This window comes from Choloepus didactylus, chromosome 17 (genome assembly GCF_015220235.1).
Source record: "Choloepus didactylus isolate mChoDid1 chromosome 17, mChoDid1.pri, whole genome shotgun sequence".
NCBI lineage: Eukaryota > Metazoa > Chordata > Mammalia > Pilosa > Megalonychidae > Choloepus > Choloepus didactylus.
Window position 1 is genome coordinate 67,492,162 of NC_051323.1, and position 19,789 is coordinate 67,511,950.

The following is a 19,789-nucleotide window of genomic DNA, read 5'->3' on the forward strand; positions in this document are numbered from 1 at the left end:
TTGAATATGATGTGGCCTCTTGAAGAGGACAGCAAAGGGCAAAGTAGTTTGGACTCCGCCTCATCGCACAGGATATATAAACTTCCCCTGAGTAGTTTTGCCAGTTCCACTTTCTCCTCCCGTCTGGGATTTGTTGTTTTTAAATTTAGCTTCGGGCTTGCCCCAAAAGGCTGCTTTCTGTCCCATCTATTCTGGCTAAATGAGGTGTGTGGTGGTGATGGTGTTTGTGATGGTGGTGGTGGGTGTGTTTGTATTTAAAGTGCTGGGACGAGACTGCCAAACTTGTAAACTAATGACCAAAGGGGGATTTGAATTCAGAAGTTGGTTCATTACTTTAAAAACAGTGTGTAATAAACATTAGTCATAATTAGGATTCCAGTTGTAGTTGGCTCAAAGCCTTTGGCAGATTCTGCAATTCTGATGCTTTTCCTTCAAGGTCAACACTCATAATTAGACAGGAAATGACAATTAGTTGTACTAAATGCCTTTTAATTTTATAAGATGTGTAATAGTCATCTATTTTAAAATCATAGAAGCAAGTGAAATAATGTTTACTGTATATATGGACTTCATCCTAAAACAGGAATTTGAGAGAAGAATATACTTTCTTCTCCATTTTTGGTAGTTCACTTTCATATCTTTCTGTGATTTAACTACTTAATACCTCAGAAGTACAACAAGCGACATTGATCTGACCACTGTATTTCTGGATGATTGCCAAACTTGATTGTTAAGTTGTTTTTACAGTGTATTTCCAATGTTAAAGTGTGTGTCTTATGATCGGTGGCACAGCACAGTTTTATGACAAAGTAATGGTACATCTCTGTCCAGTGGCATCTTAGATTCCCTCAAATAGATGTGTCATGATGATCTGCCAGCAGTATTTACTAACATGCGTGTTCGGTGTTTTTCACACCAGTGAACAGTGCAGAATTCAAACCTGTAAGAACTTTAAAATATGCCCCTGATTTTAACTCAGAAGGCTCTGAAAACACCAAGTACCTATGGAACTTCTTGTCTCTTCTGGTAGAGTGGTGAACGGTTTAGATCCTAGATCTAAGACAGTGGTTGGTCTTACTAAAAGAAGAAAAAAGATTACATGAAAGCTAGTTGAAATATGTCATGATCCTTAACATATTGCCCAGGAAACTTCTCATGGGAGAACTGTATGTAGCATTTGCTTTCTGTCAAGAAGTGAAAACTACTGGCAAAGCGTCATACGGGAATAATGACCCCTGGACTAGTTTCCTGGTATGGGGAGTGGAGGGAGACGGAGGTTAGGACTGGGTTGATAAAGTCTGTTCAGTCCAATTAAAATTCAGAGACGAGGTGAAGTCAATGCTCCCTTAATGCAGAAATAAAATTAAAATCAATATTTTTATTTTTTTTCCCATTTTGGTTCAACTTTATTCTTTTTGCTTTTGTATCGTCTTTATATCCCAGATCTTTGTTTTTTTATTGATTTTGGAATAAAGGAGAAACATGTACTTCAGTTCACTTTCTCATCACCTCACTGCAGTTCAGTGGGAGGGAAGTGGAATGCTCAGCTTTCCATGGCACACACCTAGGCTTGTCTCGGGAGAAACGCCATGTGCCTGGTGAGGTTTACAGCCAAGCCAGAGACAAGCTTTCATGAGGAACCTATCAGTCTTCTCTGGCCCTGGTAGGGGGTCCTGGGCCACTCTTGGGGGTTCAGGAGGCCCCCCAAGAACAAACCCCACATGTGGTAGGGAGCAAGTTGTGGTGAGTCAGGAGACTGTGGGCTCTTTGTGCCCGTGCTGCCAAGTTGTGGCCGCTACTGCCCATCAAGCTGTGCACCTGCATGTGGGCACACGGGAGAGCCTCAGGTCAAGCCTGTGATGGATTGGGTTTTCTGTTTGGGGCATAATTCTTCATGCCTCACGTTAATAAAAATTGTCGCCTTTTTATGTCTTGGTATAAAGTTCCTTTGAAGAAAGGTCCTGGATGGAAGTGTGTTACTCTCTAATACCAGCCAGATGAAACACTGGCTTTGTTCAGAATTAAGATAGGCATCTTAGTTTCTGTGTATCTCACTTTTCATAGCTTCTTTAAACATGGCCGTGTTTAAATCACAGGTAGAAATGATAAACATTTGGTATGATTTTTACATAGTACAGCGTTTGTGTGAGAATCATTCTGTAGACTGGACACAACTGTACTTGGTCATGTGACTCTGCAGCCGTATTTGCAGCCATCGTTCATCAAAGTCACATGACACCAATACTGTAGACTAATCTATAATCTAGTACTTAAGCCTCGGAACCAAGCTTGAAAGCCACCAGCTCAAGTATCTTTCTTCTAAGGTGATTACATATATTGTCATGCATTTGATTTCTAAAGCAATAATAACTGAAATTCTCATATTAAAAAGACATTCTCTGCTTCATTTGACCTCATCATTAATGTCTAATGATGTAGCTTTCATCTTAAAAATATACTACTTACAAGCCAAACTTACTTTAGTTCATTGAGGCCTTGTGAGTTTTGGAGATGCTAAGCTGAAGCAGTATTCTTCAGAGTTTCATGTGTCTGTGTGTTTAACATTTTTTCCCCTTTTAGTTTCTTATTACCTTCCACCTGGAGGGTGCATTTCACTCTCGTGCTTTCTCTTTTAGGCATAGTGTACTCACACAGGCCCTCAACTATTGAGAAACTGAGTCATCCCTAGAGAGGGAGGGACATCAGTTATAAGTGGAATGAGTGTGTCAGTATAGAAAAACAGGATGGAGGGACGTTTCAAGGGAACCAGTCATCATTTCCTTTTTGTAAACATATGCAGTATGGAGAATCCTAGAGATCTGGTCTTCAGATTTTTCTTGGTCATCTTTGTCTCCCTTAAACACTGCTTTTCTAACCAAAGCTTGTTTTCTCCTTTCCTGCATGTTCTCTCTTCTTTCTCACTCTAATTCTGCTTTCCCCTGATCCTCCTTAATGTGATTCTTTGCAGGTAGTGTGGTAGGACCCTTCCTTTGCATCAGGCCTGCCCTGCTGGGCAGGGTTCCTCACAAGGGGGTAGGTGAGAGAAAGGCGGAGCCAGGTGAATACTTTTTGCTAAAACCCTCATTATTCACAAGAGCAACTGAATTTTATTTTCCAGACCTGTATCGCCATCTGTTTCCTTCATTCCCCACCTGATCTTCTCACACTAACTCGGTTCCTTCCTCTGCTCATCTTAGTTTAATAAAGGAAAAGGCGAGGGGAGGATCCAAGTCTGCAAAAACTTTCTATACCCGAGTGGTATGTTATTATTGAAACCCCCGGAACCCGTCCAAATTGCGTTTGGGGTTGGCGGATGCTCACTGCACGGGCTGCCGCGGGGCTGCGTTGCTGGTCCGAAGCCGGCCACCTGCCCATGGCTCTCTAGAGGGTGCGGCTGTGGTATGAGGGCTGGAGTTATCAGGCCCTAAGTGTGCCAGGTGATTTATATTCATAAGTGTTTTCTAGAAAAGAGGCAGGCTTTCCTAGGAATTCGTTAAAACACTATTACTTCTTTTTCTCCCCTGTTTACTGAGCAAATTGAGCCCCCTCGAAACAGAGTAGATTGCCTGTGGTCCCACAGTGGGAGAGCTGGGACTGGCCCTCTGCTATCTGCATTGTCCTGTGCTGCTTGCCATATGCATCTTTTCCTTTTATACTTTGTGTTTTTTATACTTGGTGCGTAGCCTGTAATCACAAGGATGAGCCCCCTTAAAATCCTGAATTCTTGGCACAAGGATAAAAGTGAATATATATCTCCGTTGCTGCTGGTGGGTCTGTTCCCTGTGTTGTTGCTTGTGTTGGGGGAAAGTAAAGTCATGCACGTCATTTGAAAGCCACAACTTTTATTTTTATTTTTTCTTAAGGATGAAGAGGAAGAAATCAAACTGGAAATTAATATGCTGAAGAAGTACTCTCATCATAGAAATATCGCAACATATTATGGTGCTTTCATTAAAAAGAGCCCTCCAGGACATGATGACCAACTCTGGGTAGGCAGATGCTTCCTGAAAGTTTTGTGGACCTTGCCTCTTTGATTATGTATGAAGGCAGTGAGGGTTTCACAGAGAAGGGGAGAGAAAAGCAAAGAAAAAAGGGGCATAGGTGTAGACTCGTAATGTTCTCTTGGCCTGTATCTTTTGTTTGCAGGTATACTGACTGGGTGTTTATTTTGATGTTGATTTCACATTTGCATGGAAACACGTTAACCATATTTCAGGAATAAAATGTCACATTTGAAAATGAACTTGCAAAATAGCAAGGAAATTGGGAGCTTGAAAATAAAGGCAGTATAACAGCTTGATTTCTGGAAACCAATTAGCGCAATTAATTGCATATTTTTTATCACATGGACATGAGAGAAAGATCTTAAGAAAACAAATTTCTGTCAATGATTTATTTAATAATATTAAGTATAATAGTTCATTAAAAACAATATCAGGGAAATTTCTGGAATTGATGGATTCAACTGTATATCTTACTGAACACATTGATGTTCAGGATGATGACTCTGAGCTACTAAGACACCGTCAGATCCTTAACATTAGTTATGCTCAAGGTATTGAGCTTATAAGGCAGGAAGATATGTTAGTACTTTTCCTAATGAGGTTTTCAAAATCACCATTATAGAGAATTCACAAATTTAAGAAAGTAGAAGGGAAAAAAATTAACCCTATTTTTATTGCCGTCCACTCACAGAAGTTTAGAATAGTTAATCCAGTTCATTTTCTGGGTACTTTAAAAATGCAGTTGTGATCATATTGCGTAAACATTTAGATATTGTAAATAGTGCATTTTTGGAAATTATGCTCTGCTAAAATTAGCATCTCTTTTGTACTAAACCCAGTTAAATAAAACAGCTTGACGACCATATAGTGTTTTTGTGAAAAACAGAACATCCTCAAGGCTGAGTGAGAAAGAGTGTTAGGGAATATTTGACTTAGATTTCTGATGCTTGAGCATTGATTTGGAACAAAACGAGCCGCCCGAGTGCTCGTGTGTTACCTCCACACTGGAGGATGTGCATAGACTGTCAGTCAGGACATCTCCATCTCCAGGACCAGGTAAATACAGCGAATAAATTGGATGTTGAATTGAGCTCTGAATAGTTTGAATATCTGCAAAATGAGCACATCCTAGGTCTGTAGGAAAAGCAGGGGCATTCCACTTGGTTTTCATAACTTGTCTTTCTGGTGTGTACTGACATGTCTGGCCGCTGGGAGCTGTCGGTCACAGTGTGTCTTGTCTGCCCTTTAGCTTGTTATGGAATTCTGTGGGGCTGGGTCCATTACAGACCTCGTGAAGAACACGAAAGGGAACACACTCAAGGAAGACTGGATCGCTTACATCTCCAGAGAAATCCTGAGGGTAAGGGAAGGATGCGGCCGCTGTGCCTAATACATGTGCTTGTGTTTGCACTTTTTATTTTCTAGCCTCAAATATCTCTCTGCATAGGTTATTCTCTTTTGACAACCCAGGGTTCTGTGTAGCTAGCTTTGATAGTTTAAGCTACATCATGGCTTTGATTCTCTGGCAGGTATCTAAAAGAAGTTAGAAAAAAACAACAACAACAAAAAATAGTTTTTCTCTGATTCCCTGAAATTTATACTCCAGACCATCACTCCTTGTTTAATAGTGTTGTTCTTTGGAGGTTGACAAGAAAATCCAAGTGGAGGAGAAGAAAATTCATTACTAGCTATTGTTTTTATAGGAACTCTGCATATAGGTTTATAAGTCAGTATTGATGGTGCCAAATGCTGGCTTTCTAAATCCTCTTGTGAACTTTTGCATGAACTGCTAGACTCTGCTGTAACATTTATGAGGAAAATTTCTAATGCTTAATGTTCTTTATAGCCAGTTGGAGAGCTGGTTTATGATCTGAGGGGTAAGCTTCTGAACTGCTATTTTAGCACCTTTTAAATGATTCCTTTTCAGTAAAAGAGCCATCCTGACAGCATGTGAGTTAGGTTGCATCTCATTTACCCAAACTATGGAAGTTAAACTGGAATCCAGGCTTACGCTTCTCCCACTAATAAGAAAATTCTTGTAATAGTTGCTTATTTTTTATAATTTATAGATAAAATTGCCTCACTTTTTATATTTAAGATTCATAGAGAATTGCAGGTTTAAAAAATTAGAATTCCTAGGAAGACGTTTGATTTCTTTTTATTTAGGTATTTTTGGAGCCCTTGAAAACTGGCAGTTTCCTTAAGAAATCTAGTTGTGGGGTAGGAGAACCATCTTTTTTATAATCCCACTCAGATTTCCTTATTGAAATTTCAGAGTACTGTCTTTTATGATTAAATAGAAACAAAGTATCCTGCCCTACACTGCTGTAAAGGAGTTCAGTAAATGAGCATTTATTATGTATTTACTACGTTAATAACTGAAACTGAGCACGTGGTCAGGATAGCACAGTGGCTAGGAGGTTGAGGGCTGGAGTCAGACTTGGTGTGAGTGCTGGCTCTGCTGCCTATGTACAACACCGTGGCAAAGCTGTGCAACTTCCAGGGCTGCGTGTTCTCACCTGGAAGCTTTAGATAACAGCCTATGAAGTGAGTGCTGTTATTATGAGAATAATAATAGCACTTACATGCAGGTGCACACATGGCATATTTTCAGTAAATATTAGTTGTCCTTCTCTCTTAAACACACATACACGTACCTTTTGTACAGATGAAAGACAAATTTATGTTTTATATACACAAGCAAGCATTGTTTACCTATGACCAATAATATGTATATTTAGCCATTTTACCTCCATTGATTCCAGGCAGCTTTTAAAAGACCAAGTTGCTTGAGGCCTCTGTTTGACTTGAATATGGTAGGTTAGCGGACGTCTTGCTGAGATGCAGGGAATCTCCCCATCTCATCAGGCACCTGAAACAAATGCTTCCGTTATTCAGATTCATCTAGAATGGAACTTTTCCTTTGCCAAAAGTTTAAATTAAGTAAAAATAAAAAGCCTCGGGAAGAGTTAGTATTGTACGCTAATATGTATTTATCATAGTTTTGCTAAAGAGAAAGCGGAGGTGGTAGGAAGCAGGTGAGGTCTCGTGGGAAAAGAGGGTAGCAGACTCCGTGCAGATAACTTGGGTCCTCAGAGACGCATTTGGAGGTAGCTAGTTTCTACAGTGGCAAAACTTTCTCCTCATTGTTTAGTCAATACTAGGCTTATTATAGGGTGAGATTCAGGAGCATGTCGGCCTCATACATCAGTAGAAGTGCTCTCAGGCCAGCCCACTGAAACCCCCAAGACCAAAATGTTTGCCAACAAAGCCAGCGTGTTCCTTCCGGCCCACTCCCACGCTCACATTCCACAAGGCAGTTTTTTCACTTTGGAGAAACCAGTATTTCACATTGAGTATGGGCCTGTAGCCTTCCGCAACCAATATTGAAGGACAGCCGTTGACTGCTACTTTGTTCTGTGACCAGAGTGAGATAGAATTTTAGGAAAAGCATTTCTGTTTTGAAACATTAATTCATTTGCTCCAGGATGGGTATTTGCTGAGTATTTAGTTGGCATCTGTGCTCAGGAGGACTAATTGTGGCCCAGCTTTGGGCACAGGAGTAGTCAGCCACATGCTCTCATCCCATGTGCTTCATACTGGAGACAAGTGTCCATTATTCAGAATAATCAGCGTTAACTTCAAAGAGCTGTTGGACACACCTTAAAGCAGTTTCATCTGCAGAAGCAGCAATCCTTTAATGGCATGGGCAGGGAAGGAGAAATTTTTCTTTCTTACCACTGGTAAGGAAAAAGATTGCATGCAGGCCACATTTCAGAAGTGAATGCTTGTATTTGTTGCTAAAATAATCTTGTAAAGGTTTAAGAAGGGTTTCATGCATGTGAGAAAATAAAATTGAACTGAAGTAATAGAAGTGGGAAGTATGAAAGAATTAGGGAAGCTACTTTTTTTGTGTGTGTGTCTTTTTTTGCAAGGACAGGGGATGTTTGAAGTTATATGATGCTGAAAGAAGGCACTTTGTTCCTAATTATGGCACTTAATACAGTACAGCTTAGTGCTTTCTTCTCTAGTCAGTGCTCTGTGATATACTATTGCTCATCCCGTGTTGTGGAAAAATAAACACAGCCAGCAAATAGGCTCAATTCTTTTTCACAGGCAGACTAGTAAATAATTGTTTAAAAACTCTTTATATTAGAAAAAGTAGTGTCTAGAGCAGCTGTTGTATTTAATTCATATCCTACAAAGTATTGATTATAATAAAACCCCACAAAAATTTAAAAAGGAAAATCAAATGAACACTCGTCTCTGATCTTCCCTTTTTGGATCGAGACATTTCAGAGTAAATGGGTTGTGTGTGTGAAGAAGGCAAGCTATAGACAGAACAAGCTATAGAATGAGTAAATGGGAGAATGAAGCAGTTCTGTCTTTTGGGCCCTATTTGGATCCAACATGTGTTTTTGATCTTCCACCATCTCTCATTAAAGACATTCTTTTGGGCTTCATTCCAGATACAAAGTCATCATAAAGTGCTAAATGCCCAGTAGGTTTTGTTTCCTTGGGAAAAAAAGATATTTTATTTGAACATAAAGCTCTTTTGACAGTAGAATTATTTTATCTTCGGGGTGGAGGTGGGATTGATCATTAGTTAGCAATTTGTCATTGTATAGTGGGAAAGCTAACCAGTGTCCAAGAACAAATTTTAAGCCCCACTTTAGCCTTTCACTTCCCCTGGGATGTGTCTAGTTCAAATAAACCCATGGGTCACCCACTGAAAGACAGACGTTAAAGCGTGGGAAAGGAACCACCCTGTACAAAGATAGCACAAATTATAGCAGAGTAACTGCAGATGGTAATCTGAAGTATGTCTTAAATAAGGCACAGCTAGAAAATGGTGATGGCACTCACATGGGAAACCTGATCAGTTGGGTTGGAGGTGGGTGTTCGCTTTCCTTCTGTATGATGGTATGGGTGATGTCTTCCTGAAAATGTACTAAGATTGAGTTGTATGTTCTAAATGAGTTCACAAAAATTTTTGGCCCACATATACGCACTTGGTTATAAAAGCTGTGTTCCTGATTGTTTGCTCATGGCAGCAGAGAACTAAAATTCGGCTCTGCTTTTTCCCGATTCAGGGACTGGCACATCTTCACATTCATCATGTGATCCACCGGGACATCAAGGGCCAGAATGTATTGCTGACCGAGAATGCAGAGGTGAAACTTGGTATGTGATGGATGTGCAGCGTCCTCTACTACTTGCCCCTAGTGCAAACCAGCAACACCTCTGGCTCCGTTTGCCATTTCTCTGAAAGTTCAGTCTCTTACCCATGGTTTTCTGTTTCTCTTCTATTTGAGAATGTGGGAATGGGCTTACTGCTTAGCTGGGCTCTAACTTTCCCTCTGCCCCCCACCCGTCACCCCTTTATTCTTCTCTCTGGTCTGTCCTCCCCACAGTAGCCAGACTGACCTTTAAACCAGATCACTCCTGTTTAGAAACCCTTAGTGGATTCCTATTTCGCTTTGAATCAGGGCCCTGCAGGATCTGGCCCCTGCTGCACTCCCACCTCATTTCCTGTCCCTCTCTCTTCTCCTCTTCCCCAGGACCGTTACACATCTGTTCCCCATTGGGAACACTTGCCCTCAGTTTTGAAGTCTCAGATTTTTCCTCATCCTCAGAGGCCTTCCCTGCCCCTCTGGCCCGTGTTGGCGTTTCCTGCTTGTTTCCTTTATAGTACTGATCACCTAATAGCTATTTGTTTACTTGTATTTCTTTCTCCTTTACCAGAATATAATAGGGCTGTTTTCTTCACCAGTGGCTTCTTATCTAGCACCCAGCATAGTGCCTTGAACTTAGTAGGTGCTCAATAAGTATATAATGGATGGACAGATGGATGGACTGAGCCCATGGTGTGTCTTCCTAGAGATGATGTTACGTTAATTCTTTTATGATTCTTTTTTCCCTTAGCTGGATCTGTATTTGTTCCCATTCCACTGTCACCACATTTGTAAACAGAATTAATGTGAATTTTTCTTCCATGAAGGTATCATCCACACACAAAAGTATTTTTATAAAGCTAGTCCACCGTTCTTTCAAAAAATCTTAGGCACAGTTGTACTTTTAAAAATAAAATCTTCACAATTGCTTTCTTGCATAGTGCCTCTGTTGGTTGGTTGACTGTGGAGGAATAGTTTGCCCAATTGGAAAATCCCCTCAAAACTAAAATGGTAGTCACTAATTGTCATGCCCAAGGGACTCTGTGAGCTCTGTGCATTCCCTGCACTGACCTCATTGTGCTCGGCCTGTGATAGCCCCTCAGCAGCCACTTAGTGATTGAGAGCTGTCGATGACAAGCTGCTGCAAAACTGGCTCAGGCCCTCTGCGCTGCACGGCCTGAGTGTCTCTGTCTTGAGGAGCATTTGGTGAGCCAGCGCACCCCCTGGCCAGGTCCTTTCAGCATGTACTGTGTGCAGAAGTTGGGTCTATAGTCCCTGTGAATGGTGGCAGCGCTCTGTCGGCCTTTTGCGAGAGCTCCTCCACCTTTGGGCATTCCCACTAGGTGTAGAGGCAGTGTGTGGACAAGGTTGATGGCCAAAAACATTCCATACATTCCATTAGAGATCTGCAGTCTTGCTGGCAGCATTACTTCCCAGCCTTGATCTTTGCTCTAGACCACCACCACCATCAGACTGTGTGGGATGTAGGAGTTGCTCTGAAAATTGAGCAGAAGTCCCAGTGCCTGGGGTGGTGTTTCTTAGTTTGTTGGAGATTTAACTTGATTCTCTTTATTTTTTGCACTACTCTGTGCTTTCCCCGAGAACCTTCTTTCTTTCTTTCTTTTTGTTTTTAATTCATTTTCTTGAGATATATTCACATACCATGCAGTCCTACAAAACAAAGCATACATTCAGTTGTTCACAGTACCATTACATAGTTGTGCATTCATCACCAAAATCAATCCCTGACACCTTCATTACTGCACACACAAAAATAACAAGAATAAAAATTAAAGTGAAAAAAAGCAATTAAAGTAAAAAACACTGGGTGCCTTTGTTTGTTTGTTTTCCTTCCCCCATTTTTCTACTCATCCATCCATAAACTAGACAAAGGGGAGCTTGGTACATATGGCTTTCCTAGTCACGTTGTCACCCCTCAGAAGCTACATTTTTATACACTCGTCTTCAAGATTCATGGGTTCTGGGTTGTAATTTGATAGTTTCAGGTATTTACTGCTAGCTATTCCAATTCATTAGAACCTAAAAATGGTTGTTTATATTGTGTGTAAGAGTGCCCACCAGAGTGACCTCTTAGCTCTTTTTAGAATCTCTCTGCCATTGAAGCTTATCTCATTTCCTTTCACCTCCCTCTTTTGGTCAAGAAGATGTTCTCCATCCCACGATGCCAGATCTAGATTCCTCCCTGGGAGTCATATTCCACGTTGCCAGGGAGATTCACTCCCTTGGGTGTCTGATCCCACATAGAGGGTGAGGGCAGTGATTTCACCTGCCAAGTTGGCTTAGCTAGAGAGAGAGGGCCACATCTGAGCAACAAAGAGGCATTCGGAAGGAGGCTCTTAGGCACAATTATAGGGAGGCCTAGCCTCTCCTTTGCAGCAACAGTCTTCCCAAGGGCAAGTCCTGTGGTGAAGGGCTCAACCCATCAAACCACCAGTCCCCTATGTCTCTGAGCACATCAGCAACCATCGAGATGGGGAAGCCCAACACCCCTGCACTCTCCACCAGCTCCTCAAGGGGGATCTGCATATTTTTTCCATAGTTTTTTTTTTTTTTTAATTCTTTTTTTTAATCAACTATATCAAAAAAAAAAAAAATTTAAAAAAACATACAGTAAAAAAACATTTCAAACAAACCATAACAAGGGAGTAAGAAAAACACAACTAACCTAAGATAACTGCTTTACTTCCAACAAGTTCCTACTCTACCCCAATAAAGTAACCTAATATAGCAACATTTCTGTGAACTTGTTCCTACCATACCCATCAGGAATTAACAGATCTTAGTCATTCCCGGGCACTCCCAGAACGTTAAATTTACCTGCGATAGCTTATCTGTTCTTATTGAGTTATCATTCCCCTTTCCTTAATTGTTCTCTATCACTAGTTCCCCTACATTCTACATTGTAAACCATTTGTTTTACATCTTTCAGTGTTCACATTAGTGGTAGCATATAATATTTCTCTTTTTTGTGCCTGGCTTATTTTGCTCAGCGTTATGTCTTCAAGTTTCATCCATCTTATCATATGTTTTATGACATCGTTCCTTCTTACAGCTGTGTGTAGTATTCCATCATGCATATATACCACATTTTATTTATCCACTCATCTGTTGAAGGACATTTGGGTTGTTTCCAACTCTTGGCAATTGTGAATAATGCTGCTATGAACATCGGAGTGCAGATATCTGTTCGTGTCACTGCTTTCAGATCTTCTGGGTATATACCGAGAAGTGCAATTGCTGGATCAAAGGGTAACTCGATATCTAGTTTTCTAAGAAACTGCCAGACTGACTTTCAGAGGCAGTCCCAACAACAATGAGTAAGAGTTCCAATTTCTCCACATCCTTTCCAGCATTTGTAGTTTCCAGTTTGTTTAATGGCAGTCATTCTAATTGGTGTGAGATGGTATCTCATTGTGATCTTAATTTGCATCTCTCTAATAGCTAGTGAAGCTGAACATTTTTTCATGTGTTTCTTGGCCATTGGTATTTCCTCTTCAGAGAACTGTCTTTTCATATGTTTTGCTCATTTTATAATCGAGCTGTCTGAACTCTTGTCATTGAGTTGTAGGATTTCTTTATATATGCAAAATATCAGTCTTTTGTCAGATACATGGTTTCCAAAAATTTTTTCCCATTGAGTTGGCTGCCTCTTCACCTTTTTGACAAATTCCTTTGAGGTACATAAACTTGAGGAGTTGCCATTTATCTATTTTTTCTTTTGTTGCTTGTGCTTTGGGTATAAAGTCTAGGAAGTGGCTGCCTAATACAGCCACTTGAAGATGTTTCCCTACATTATCTTCTAGGAGTTTTATGATACTGTCTTTTATATTGAGATCTTTGATCCACTTTGAGTTAATTTTTGTGTAGGGTGTGAGGTAGGGGTCCTCTTTCATTCTTTTGGATATGGATATCCAACTCTCCCAGCCCTATTTGTTGAAAAGACTGTTATGTCCCAGTTCAGTGACTTTGGGGGCCTTATCAAAGATCAGTCAGCCATAGATCTGGGGGTCTATCTCCTAATTCGCAATTCAATTCCATTGATCAATATGTCTGTCTTTGTGTCAGTACCATGCTGTTTTGACCACAGTACCTTTATAATAAGCTTCAAAGTCGGAAAGTGTAAGTCCTCCTACTTCGTTTTTCTTTTTTAGAGTGTCTTTAGCAATTCGAGGCATCTTCCCTTTCCAATAAATTTGATTACTAGCTTTTCCAAGTCTGCAGAATAGGTAGTTGGAATTTTGATTGGGATTGCATTGAATCTGTAGATTAGTTTGGATAGAATTGATGTCTTAATGACATTTAGCCTTCCTTTCCATGTACATGGAATATTTTTCCATCTTTTAAGGTCCTCTTCTATTTCTTTTAGTAGAGTTGTGTAGTTTTCTTTGTATAGGTCTTTTATATCTTGGATTAAGTTTATTCCTAGGTACTTGATTTTTTTAGTTGCTATTGAAAATGGTATCTTTTTCTTGAGTGTCTCTTCAGTTTGTTCATTTCTAGCATATAGAAACATTACTGACTTATGTGCATTGATCTTGTATCCCAGGACTTTGCTAAATTTGTTTATTAGCTCTAGTAGCTGTATCGTCGATTTCTCAGGGTTCTCCAGATATAAGATCATATTACCTGCAAACAATGACAGTTTTACTTCTTCTTTTCCAATTTGGATGCCTGTTATTTCTTTGTCTTGCCGGATTGCCCTGGCTAGCACTTCCAGCACAATGTTGAATAACAGTGGTGACAGCGGGCATCCTTGTCTTGTTCCTGATCTTAGAGGGAAGGCTTTCAGTCTCTCACCATTGAGTACTATGCTGGCTGTGGGTTTTTCATATATGCTCTTTATCATGTTGAGGAAGTTTCCTTCAATTCCTACCTTTTGAAGTGTTTTTATCAAAAAGGGGTGTTGAATTTTGTCAAATGCTTTTTCGGCATCTATTGAGATGATCATTTGACTTTTCTCTTTTGATTTGTTAATGTGTTGTAATACATTGATTGATTTTCTTATGTTGAACCATCCTTGCATGCCTGGAATGAACCCCACTTGGTCATGGTGTATGATTTTTTTAATGTGTCTTTGGATTCAATTTGCAAGTATTTTGTTGAGAATTTTTGCATCTATATTCATTAGGGAGATAGGCCTGTAGTTTTCCTTTTTTGTGGCATCTTTGCCTGGTTTTGGTATTAGATTGATGTTAGCTTCATGCAGTGAATTAGGTAGTGTTCCATTTTCTTCAATGTTTTGAAAGAGTTTAAATAAGATTGGTATCAGTTCTTTTTTGGAAAGTTTGGTAGAATTCCCCTGTGAAGCCATCTGGCCCTGGACATTTATTTGTGGGAAGATTTTTGATGACTGATCGGATCTCTTTGCTTGTGATGGGTTGGTTGAGGTCTTCTGTTTCTTCTCTGGTCAGTCTATGTTGTTCTTATGTTTCCAGGAAATTGTCCATTTCCTCTACATTATCCAGTTTGTTGGCATAGAGTTGTTCATAGTATCCTCTTATAATTTTTTTAATTTCTTTGGGATCCGCAGTAATGTTACCTGTCTCATTCATTATTTTGTTTATTTGGGTCTTCTCTCTTTTTGATTTTGTCACTCTAGCTAGGGGCTTGTCAATCTTGTTGATCTTCTCAAAGAACTAACTTTTGGTGTTACATTTATCCTCTCTATTGTTTTTTTTTGTTTTCTATGTCATTTATTTCTGCTTTAATCCTTGTTATTTCTTTTCTTCTACTTGGTTTAGGATTGGTTTGCTGTTCATTTTCTGGCTTCTTCATTTGATCCATTAGTTCTTTGATTTTGTCTCTTTCTTCCTTTTTAATATATGTGTTTAGTGCTATAAATTTCCCCCTTAGTACCGCTTTTGTTGCATCCCATAGGTTTTGGTATGTTGTGTTTTCATTTTCATTTGTCTCTATATATTTAGCAATTTCTCCTGCTATTTCTTCTTTAACCCACTGATTGTTTAGGAATGTGTTGTTTAACCTCCAGGTATTTGTGAATTTTCTAAGTCTCTGATGGTTATTGACTTCTAATTGTATTCCATAGTGGTCAGAGACTGTGCTTTGAATAATTTCAATTTTTTAAATTTATTGAGGCTCGTTTTTATGTCCCAGCGTATGATCTATTCTGGAGAAAGTTCCGTGAGCACTAGAGAAGAATGTGTATCCTGGTGATTTGGGATGTAATGTTCTATATATGTCTGTTAAATCCAATTCATTTATCAGATTGTTTAGGTTTTCAGTTTCTTTATTGGTCTTCTGTCTGGTTGATCTTTATAGGAGAGAGTGATGTGTTGAAGTCCCCCACAATTATTGTGGAAACATCAATTGCTTCCTTTAGTTTTGCCAGTGTTTGTCTCATGTATTTTGTGGCACCGTGATTGGGTGCATAAACATTTATGGTTGTTACTTCTTCTTGTTGAATTGCCTCTTTTATTAGTATGTAGTGGCGTTCTTTGTCTCTCATAATATCCTTGCATTTAAAGTCTATTTTATCTGAGATTAATATTGCTACTCCTGCTTTCTTTTGGCTGTAGCTTGCATGAAATATTTTTTTCCATCCTTTCACTTTCACTTTCTTTGTGTTCCTGTGTCTAAGATGAGTCTCTTGTATGCAACATATTGATCGTTCGTTTTTTTTTGATCCATTCTGCGAATCTATATCTTTTAATTGGGGAGTTTAATCCATTTACATTCAGCGTTATTACTGTGAAGGCATTTCTTGAATCAGCCATCTTATTCTTTGGTTTATGTTTGTCCAATATATTTTTTCCCTCTCTCTTAATGTCCTTTGATGTACCCATACTGAGTCTCTTTAGTACTGAACCTTTCTCCATATCTCTCTCTCCTTTCTTTGTTTCTCTGTCAGTAGGGTTCCTTTTAGTATCTCCAGTAGGTCAGGTCTCTTGTTAGCAAATTCTCCCAGCGTTTGTTTGTTTGTGAAAAATTTAAGCTCTCGCTCAAATTTGAAGGAGAGCTTTGCTGAATAAAGAATTCTTAGTTGGCAGTTTTTCTCTCTCAGAATTTTAAATACCTCATGCCACTGCCTTCTCACCTCCATGGTGGCTGCTGAGTAGTCACTACTTAGTCTTATGCTGTTTCCTGTTTATGTGGTGAATTGCTTTTCCCTTGCTGCTTTCAGAAATTGCACCTTCTCTTCAGTATTTGACAGTGTGATCAGAATATGTCTTAGAGTGTGTTTATTTGGGTTTAGTCTATTTGGAGTTCAGTGGGCATTTATGATTTGTGTATTTATGGTGTTTAGAAGATTTGGGAAGTTTTCCCCAACAATTTCTTTGATTACCCTTCCTACACCTTTACCCTTCTCTTCTCCTTCTGGAATACCAATGAGTCTTATATTTTGACATTTTATGTTATCTTTCATATCCCTGAGGTCCATTTTGATTTTTTTTATTTTTTTCCCCATTCTTTATTTTGTTCTTTCATTTTCCATTCTGTTGTCCTCCAGGTCATTGATTCACTGTTTAGCTTCCTCTATTCTTGTACTGTGAGTATCTAGAATCTTTTTAATTTGGTCAACAGTTTCTTTTATTTCCATAAGATCTTCTATTTTTTTATTTACTCTTGCAGTTTCTTCTTTATGCTCTTCTGGGGTCTTCTTCATGTCCTTCTTTACATCCTGTGCCATGCTCTTACTCATGTCATTTATATTCTGTGCCATGATCTCGTTGTTCAGCTTTAGTTCTTTGGTTAATTGCTCCAAGTACTGTCTCCCCTCTGATCTTTTGATTTGGGTATTTGGGCTTGGGTTATCCATATAGTCTGGTGTTTTTTAAATGCTTTAAATTTCTCTGTTGTTTTTGGCCTCTTGCCATTTGTTTAACTTGATAGGGTTCTTTTAGGATTTATAGATCAATTAAAACCCTTATCTCTAATTTGTTAGATCTACATCTTTGTGGAGAACACTTTCTCTAACTAACCAGCAGGTGGCGTCCCTGAACCACCTGTTCCTCTCAAGCCAGTTTTTCCCTACTTTGTCTTTGTGGTGAGTGGGGCGTGAGTCTTGTGGGGTCCAATTGGTGTACCAAGCTTGCGTGTGTAGTTGGTGTTGCCCACCCTGTATATGGGGCATGTGTCTGAGCGGTCAGGGAGGGGGAGCGGTCTAACAGTCAAATCTTCCTGGTGTTCCTGGAGATTTAAGGCTGCTGCAATAGTCTGATCCTTCAGTTCAGTCCCACCACAGTTTGTCTCTGCTGCTGACCCAGAAATCCTTGGCATATGGCCCCTGGGACTTGCGAGTGGGTCCCTCTTCCAAGCCATGCACTCCTGTGTCCTCTGTTGAGGGATGAGTGTGCTATGTCACAGGTGCGTGCTGTGCGCCTAGGGCGTTTCTGGGCTGCAGGGCTGTGTAGGGGCATTCCCAGTCTGCTTCTCCTTCCCAACTCTGGGACAACCAGCTGAGGTGCAGGAAACGTTAATGCCCACGCCTGATTTTGTGGTGTGTGCGTGTGTTGTCAGAAACACTTCCCTTCACACTTGGTTGTCTGGGACAGGTCTGGGCTGTGGAGCCGGCACCTGGCAGGAGTGTTCCCCGCCCACTGGGAAGATGGCTGTGAGGGGACGCCCCCCTTGTCTTGGGACGTTGTGGTGTTCAGCAAATTTTCTCAGCCACTGGACTTATTGCCGTGTGTCTCAGAGCTCTCTTAGCTCTGCTCTTGCCTGGGCCCAAATTGCAAGTCTTTGAGGCTTTCTGTAATGGGCTTCTTAGAGTATTTGTTTTAGAAAAAGATAAAAAGATTAAAAAAAAAAAGGAAGGGCCCTCCTTGCAGATCTAATGGGCTATTGAAATGCTAAGAGCCAAGGAAATTAGGGCCATTAAGGAAGGATCCAGGGAGCAGAGAAACCAGCTTTTCAGACAAAGAAACTCACCATCTCGATTTGCATATGAGCCTGACTCTGCCTGAGCTCTGCCCTTCCCCGTTCTGTGGTCACCAGCACTTCAGAAAGTCTCCGCTTATATTTTTGGGTTTTCCTTGCCGATTTTGCTATCCCAATCTCCTCTCCGCCAGGCTGGCTGCTCCCGGATTCTCCAGTGTCTGGTCTTGGTCCATCTGTGTTTGGAGTTTGGATCAGTAGAATGAGTTTCCGATAAGAGCCGCAACTGCAGTTCTCCCTCCTCTTTCCCAGCGCTGACGGCGCCTCCTCCCACAGGACTGAGCCTGGCAGGGAGGGGCGCGGGTCCCCTGGCCACGGAAACTTACAGATTTCGCTGATCTCAGCTGTTCCACGCGTTCGTGAGTGTTCGTATGAAGTATGCCCGAAGTCAGATTGCTCTGCGGTGTCCGGTCCATGCAGTTCCTGGCTTTCTGCCTACTGCCCTGGAGGAATAACTAAAACGTACACCTCACCACTCCGCCATCTTGCCTCGCCTCCCTTCATGCTTTCTTAACTTGACAGACAGTGGTGCTGCTTAAGAAGCCAAGTCAGTATCTCGGGTCAGTCCTGAACCTAGGGCTTTCTGTGACTTGATCTTGTTTGTGGCAGTCATGTTCCCTGAAAGCATTGAAAATTATTCATTCCAAAGGCTCTGCAGCTCCTTGTTGGGGCAGCTCAGGGAGGTGGCCATGTTGGTGGGGCACCTTGCAGTCTTGGTGGCTTTGCTGTGGGACGTGTGCTCCTTCCTGCACGTTGACGAAGCTTTACCGCTTCAGTTCCCTCAGAAGACGTCTCCTTCCTTTTTCCTGTTATACTGTGCTTGATTGCTGATGGCTTCCACTCTTCACTCCTTTCTCTCCTTGCACAGTTGATTTTGGTGTGAGTGCTCAGCTGGACAGGACGGTTGGGAGAAGGAACACGTTCATCGGCACCCCGTACTGGATGGCCCCCGAGGTCATCGCCTGTGACGAGAACCCAGATGCCACCTATGACTACAGGGTGAGAGAGGGCGGGACCTTGCGTGGGGACCGTACCCCAAGAACGACCCTGCACACTAACGGGGATGGGAATTTGCTAGGGAAATGTACTGTCTTTTTTGTCATCCTGCATCACCTGTGTTCTCCTTAATAAGTAATATGCCAGTTTCAAGGCAGCCTGTGGTATTTTGTTGTGTACAGAGCTTTCTGTCAGTAAATTAAACGCTTCTGCCCCCATTTGCTATCCTTTTTCTTTTTTAGTTTGAAGAATATACTCTAACCAGATGGTTTTCATATTTCAGTAATGAGAATATATATAGTAACTTTTCATTTGTGTGAAATTCTAGAGTTTTCTTGTTGAAGAGCTTTGCAGCTTTGATTTGGTATGCAAATATTCTTAAATTATTAGAGTGACCTCTAGGGACTTGAATCAATAATGCGCCTTTTGATCCTGGTGTAAAACCCATATTTGATCATCTGACTCAAGTTGACTATGTTTATAGAATTGTTTTCTCTTTCAGTCCCTGTACCTTAATTAAATTAGTGGTTAATGTATCTTTTGATAGTATTTAAAATTGAGTTCATGTCTTAACACTCTCCAATATGTTTCACTGTTTATGACAAATATCCAATTTAAGAGGTCCAAGTTAAACATTTGATACAGAGGAATTTTTATTTAATTTTTTTGTATGCTGAAGTATTTTGAAATAGATTATAG

At 40.5% G+C, this 19,789-nt stretch overlaps 1 protein-coding gene across 50 annotated transcripts in view; it reads left to right on the forward strand.

Annotated features, from left to right (window-relative positions):
- The window catches only part of MAP4K4 (mitogen-activated protein kinase kinase kinase kinase 4), a 206,324-nt gene that overhangs the window by 121,358 nt on the left and 65,177 nt on the right, over window positions 1-19,789 (forward strand). For all 50 annotated transcript variants that reach the window (XM_037806473.1, XM_037806475.1, XM_037806474.1 and 47 more), the window contains exons 4-7: window positions 3,864-3,989; window positions 5,254-5,364; window positions 9,098-9,188; window positions 18,963-19,093. In XM_037806473.1, the coding sequence (XP_037662401.1) occupies window positions 3,864-3,989; window positions 5,254-5,364; window positions 9,098-9,188; window positions 18,963-19,093 (459 nt within the window). The remainder of the gene's footprint in view (window positions 1-3,863; window positions 3,990-5,253; window positions 5,365-9,097; window positions 9,189-18,962; window positions 19,094-19,789) is intronic.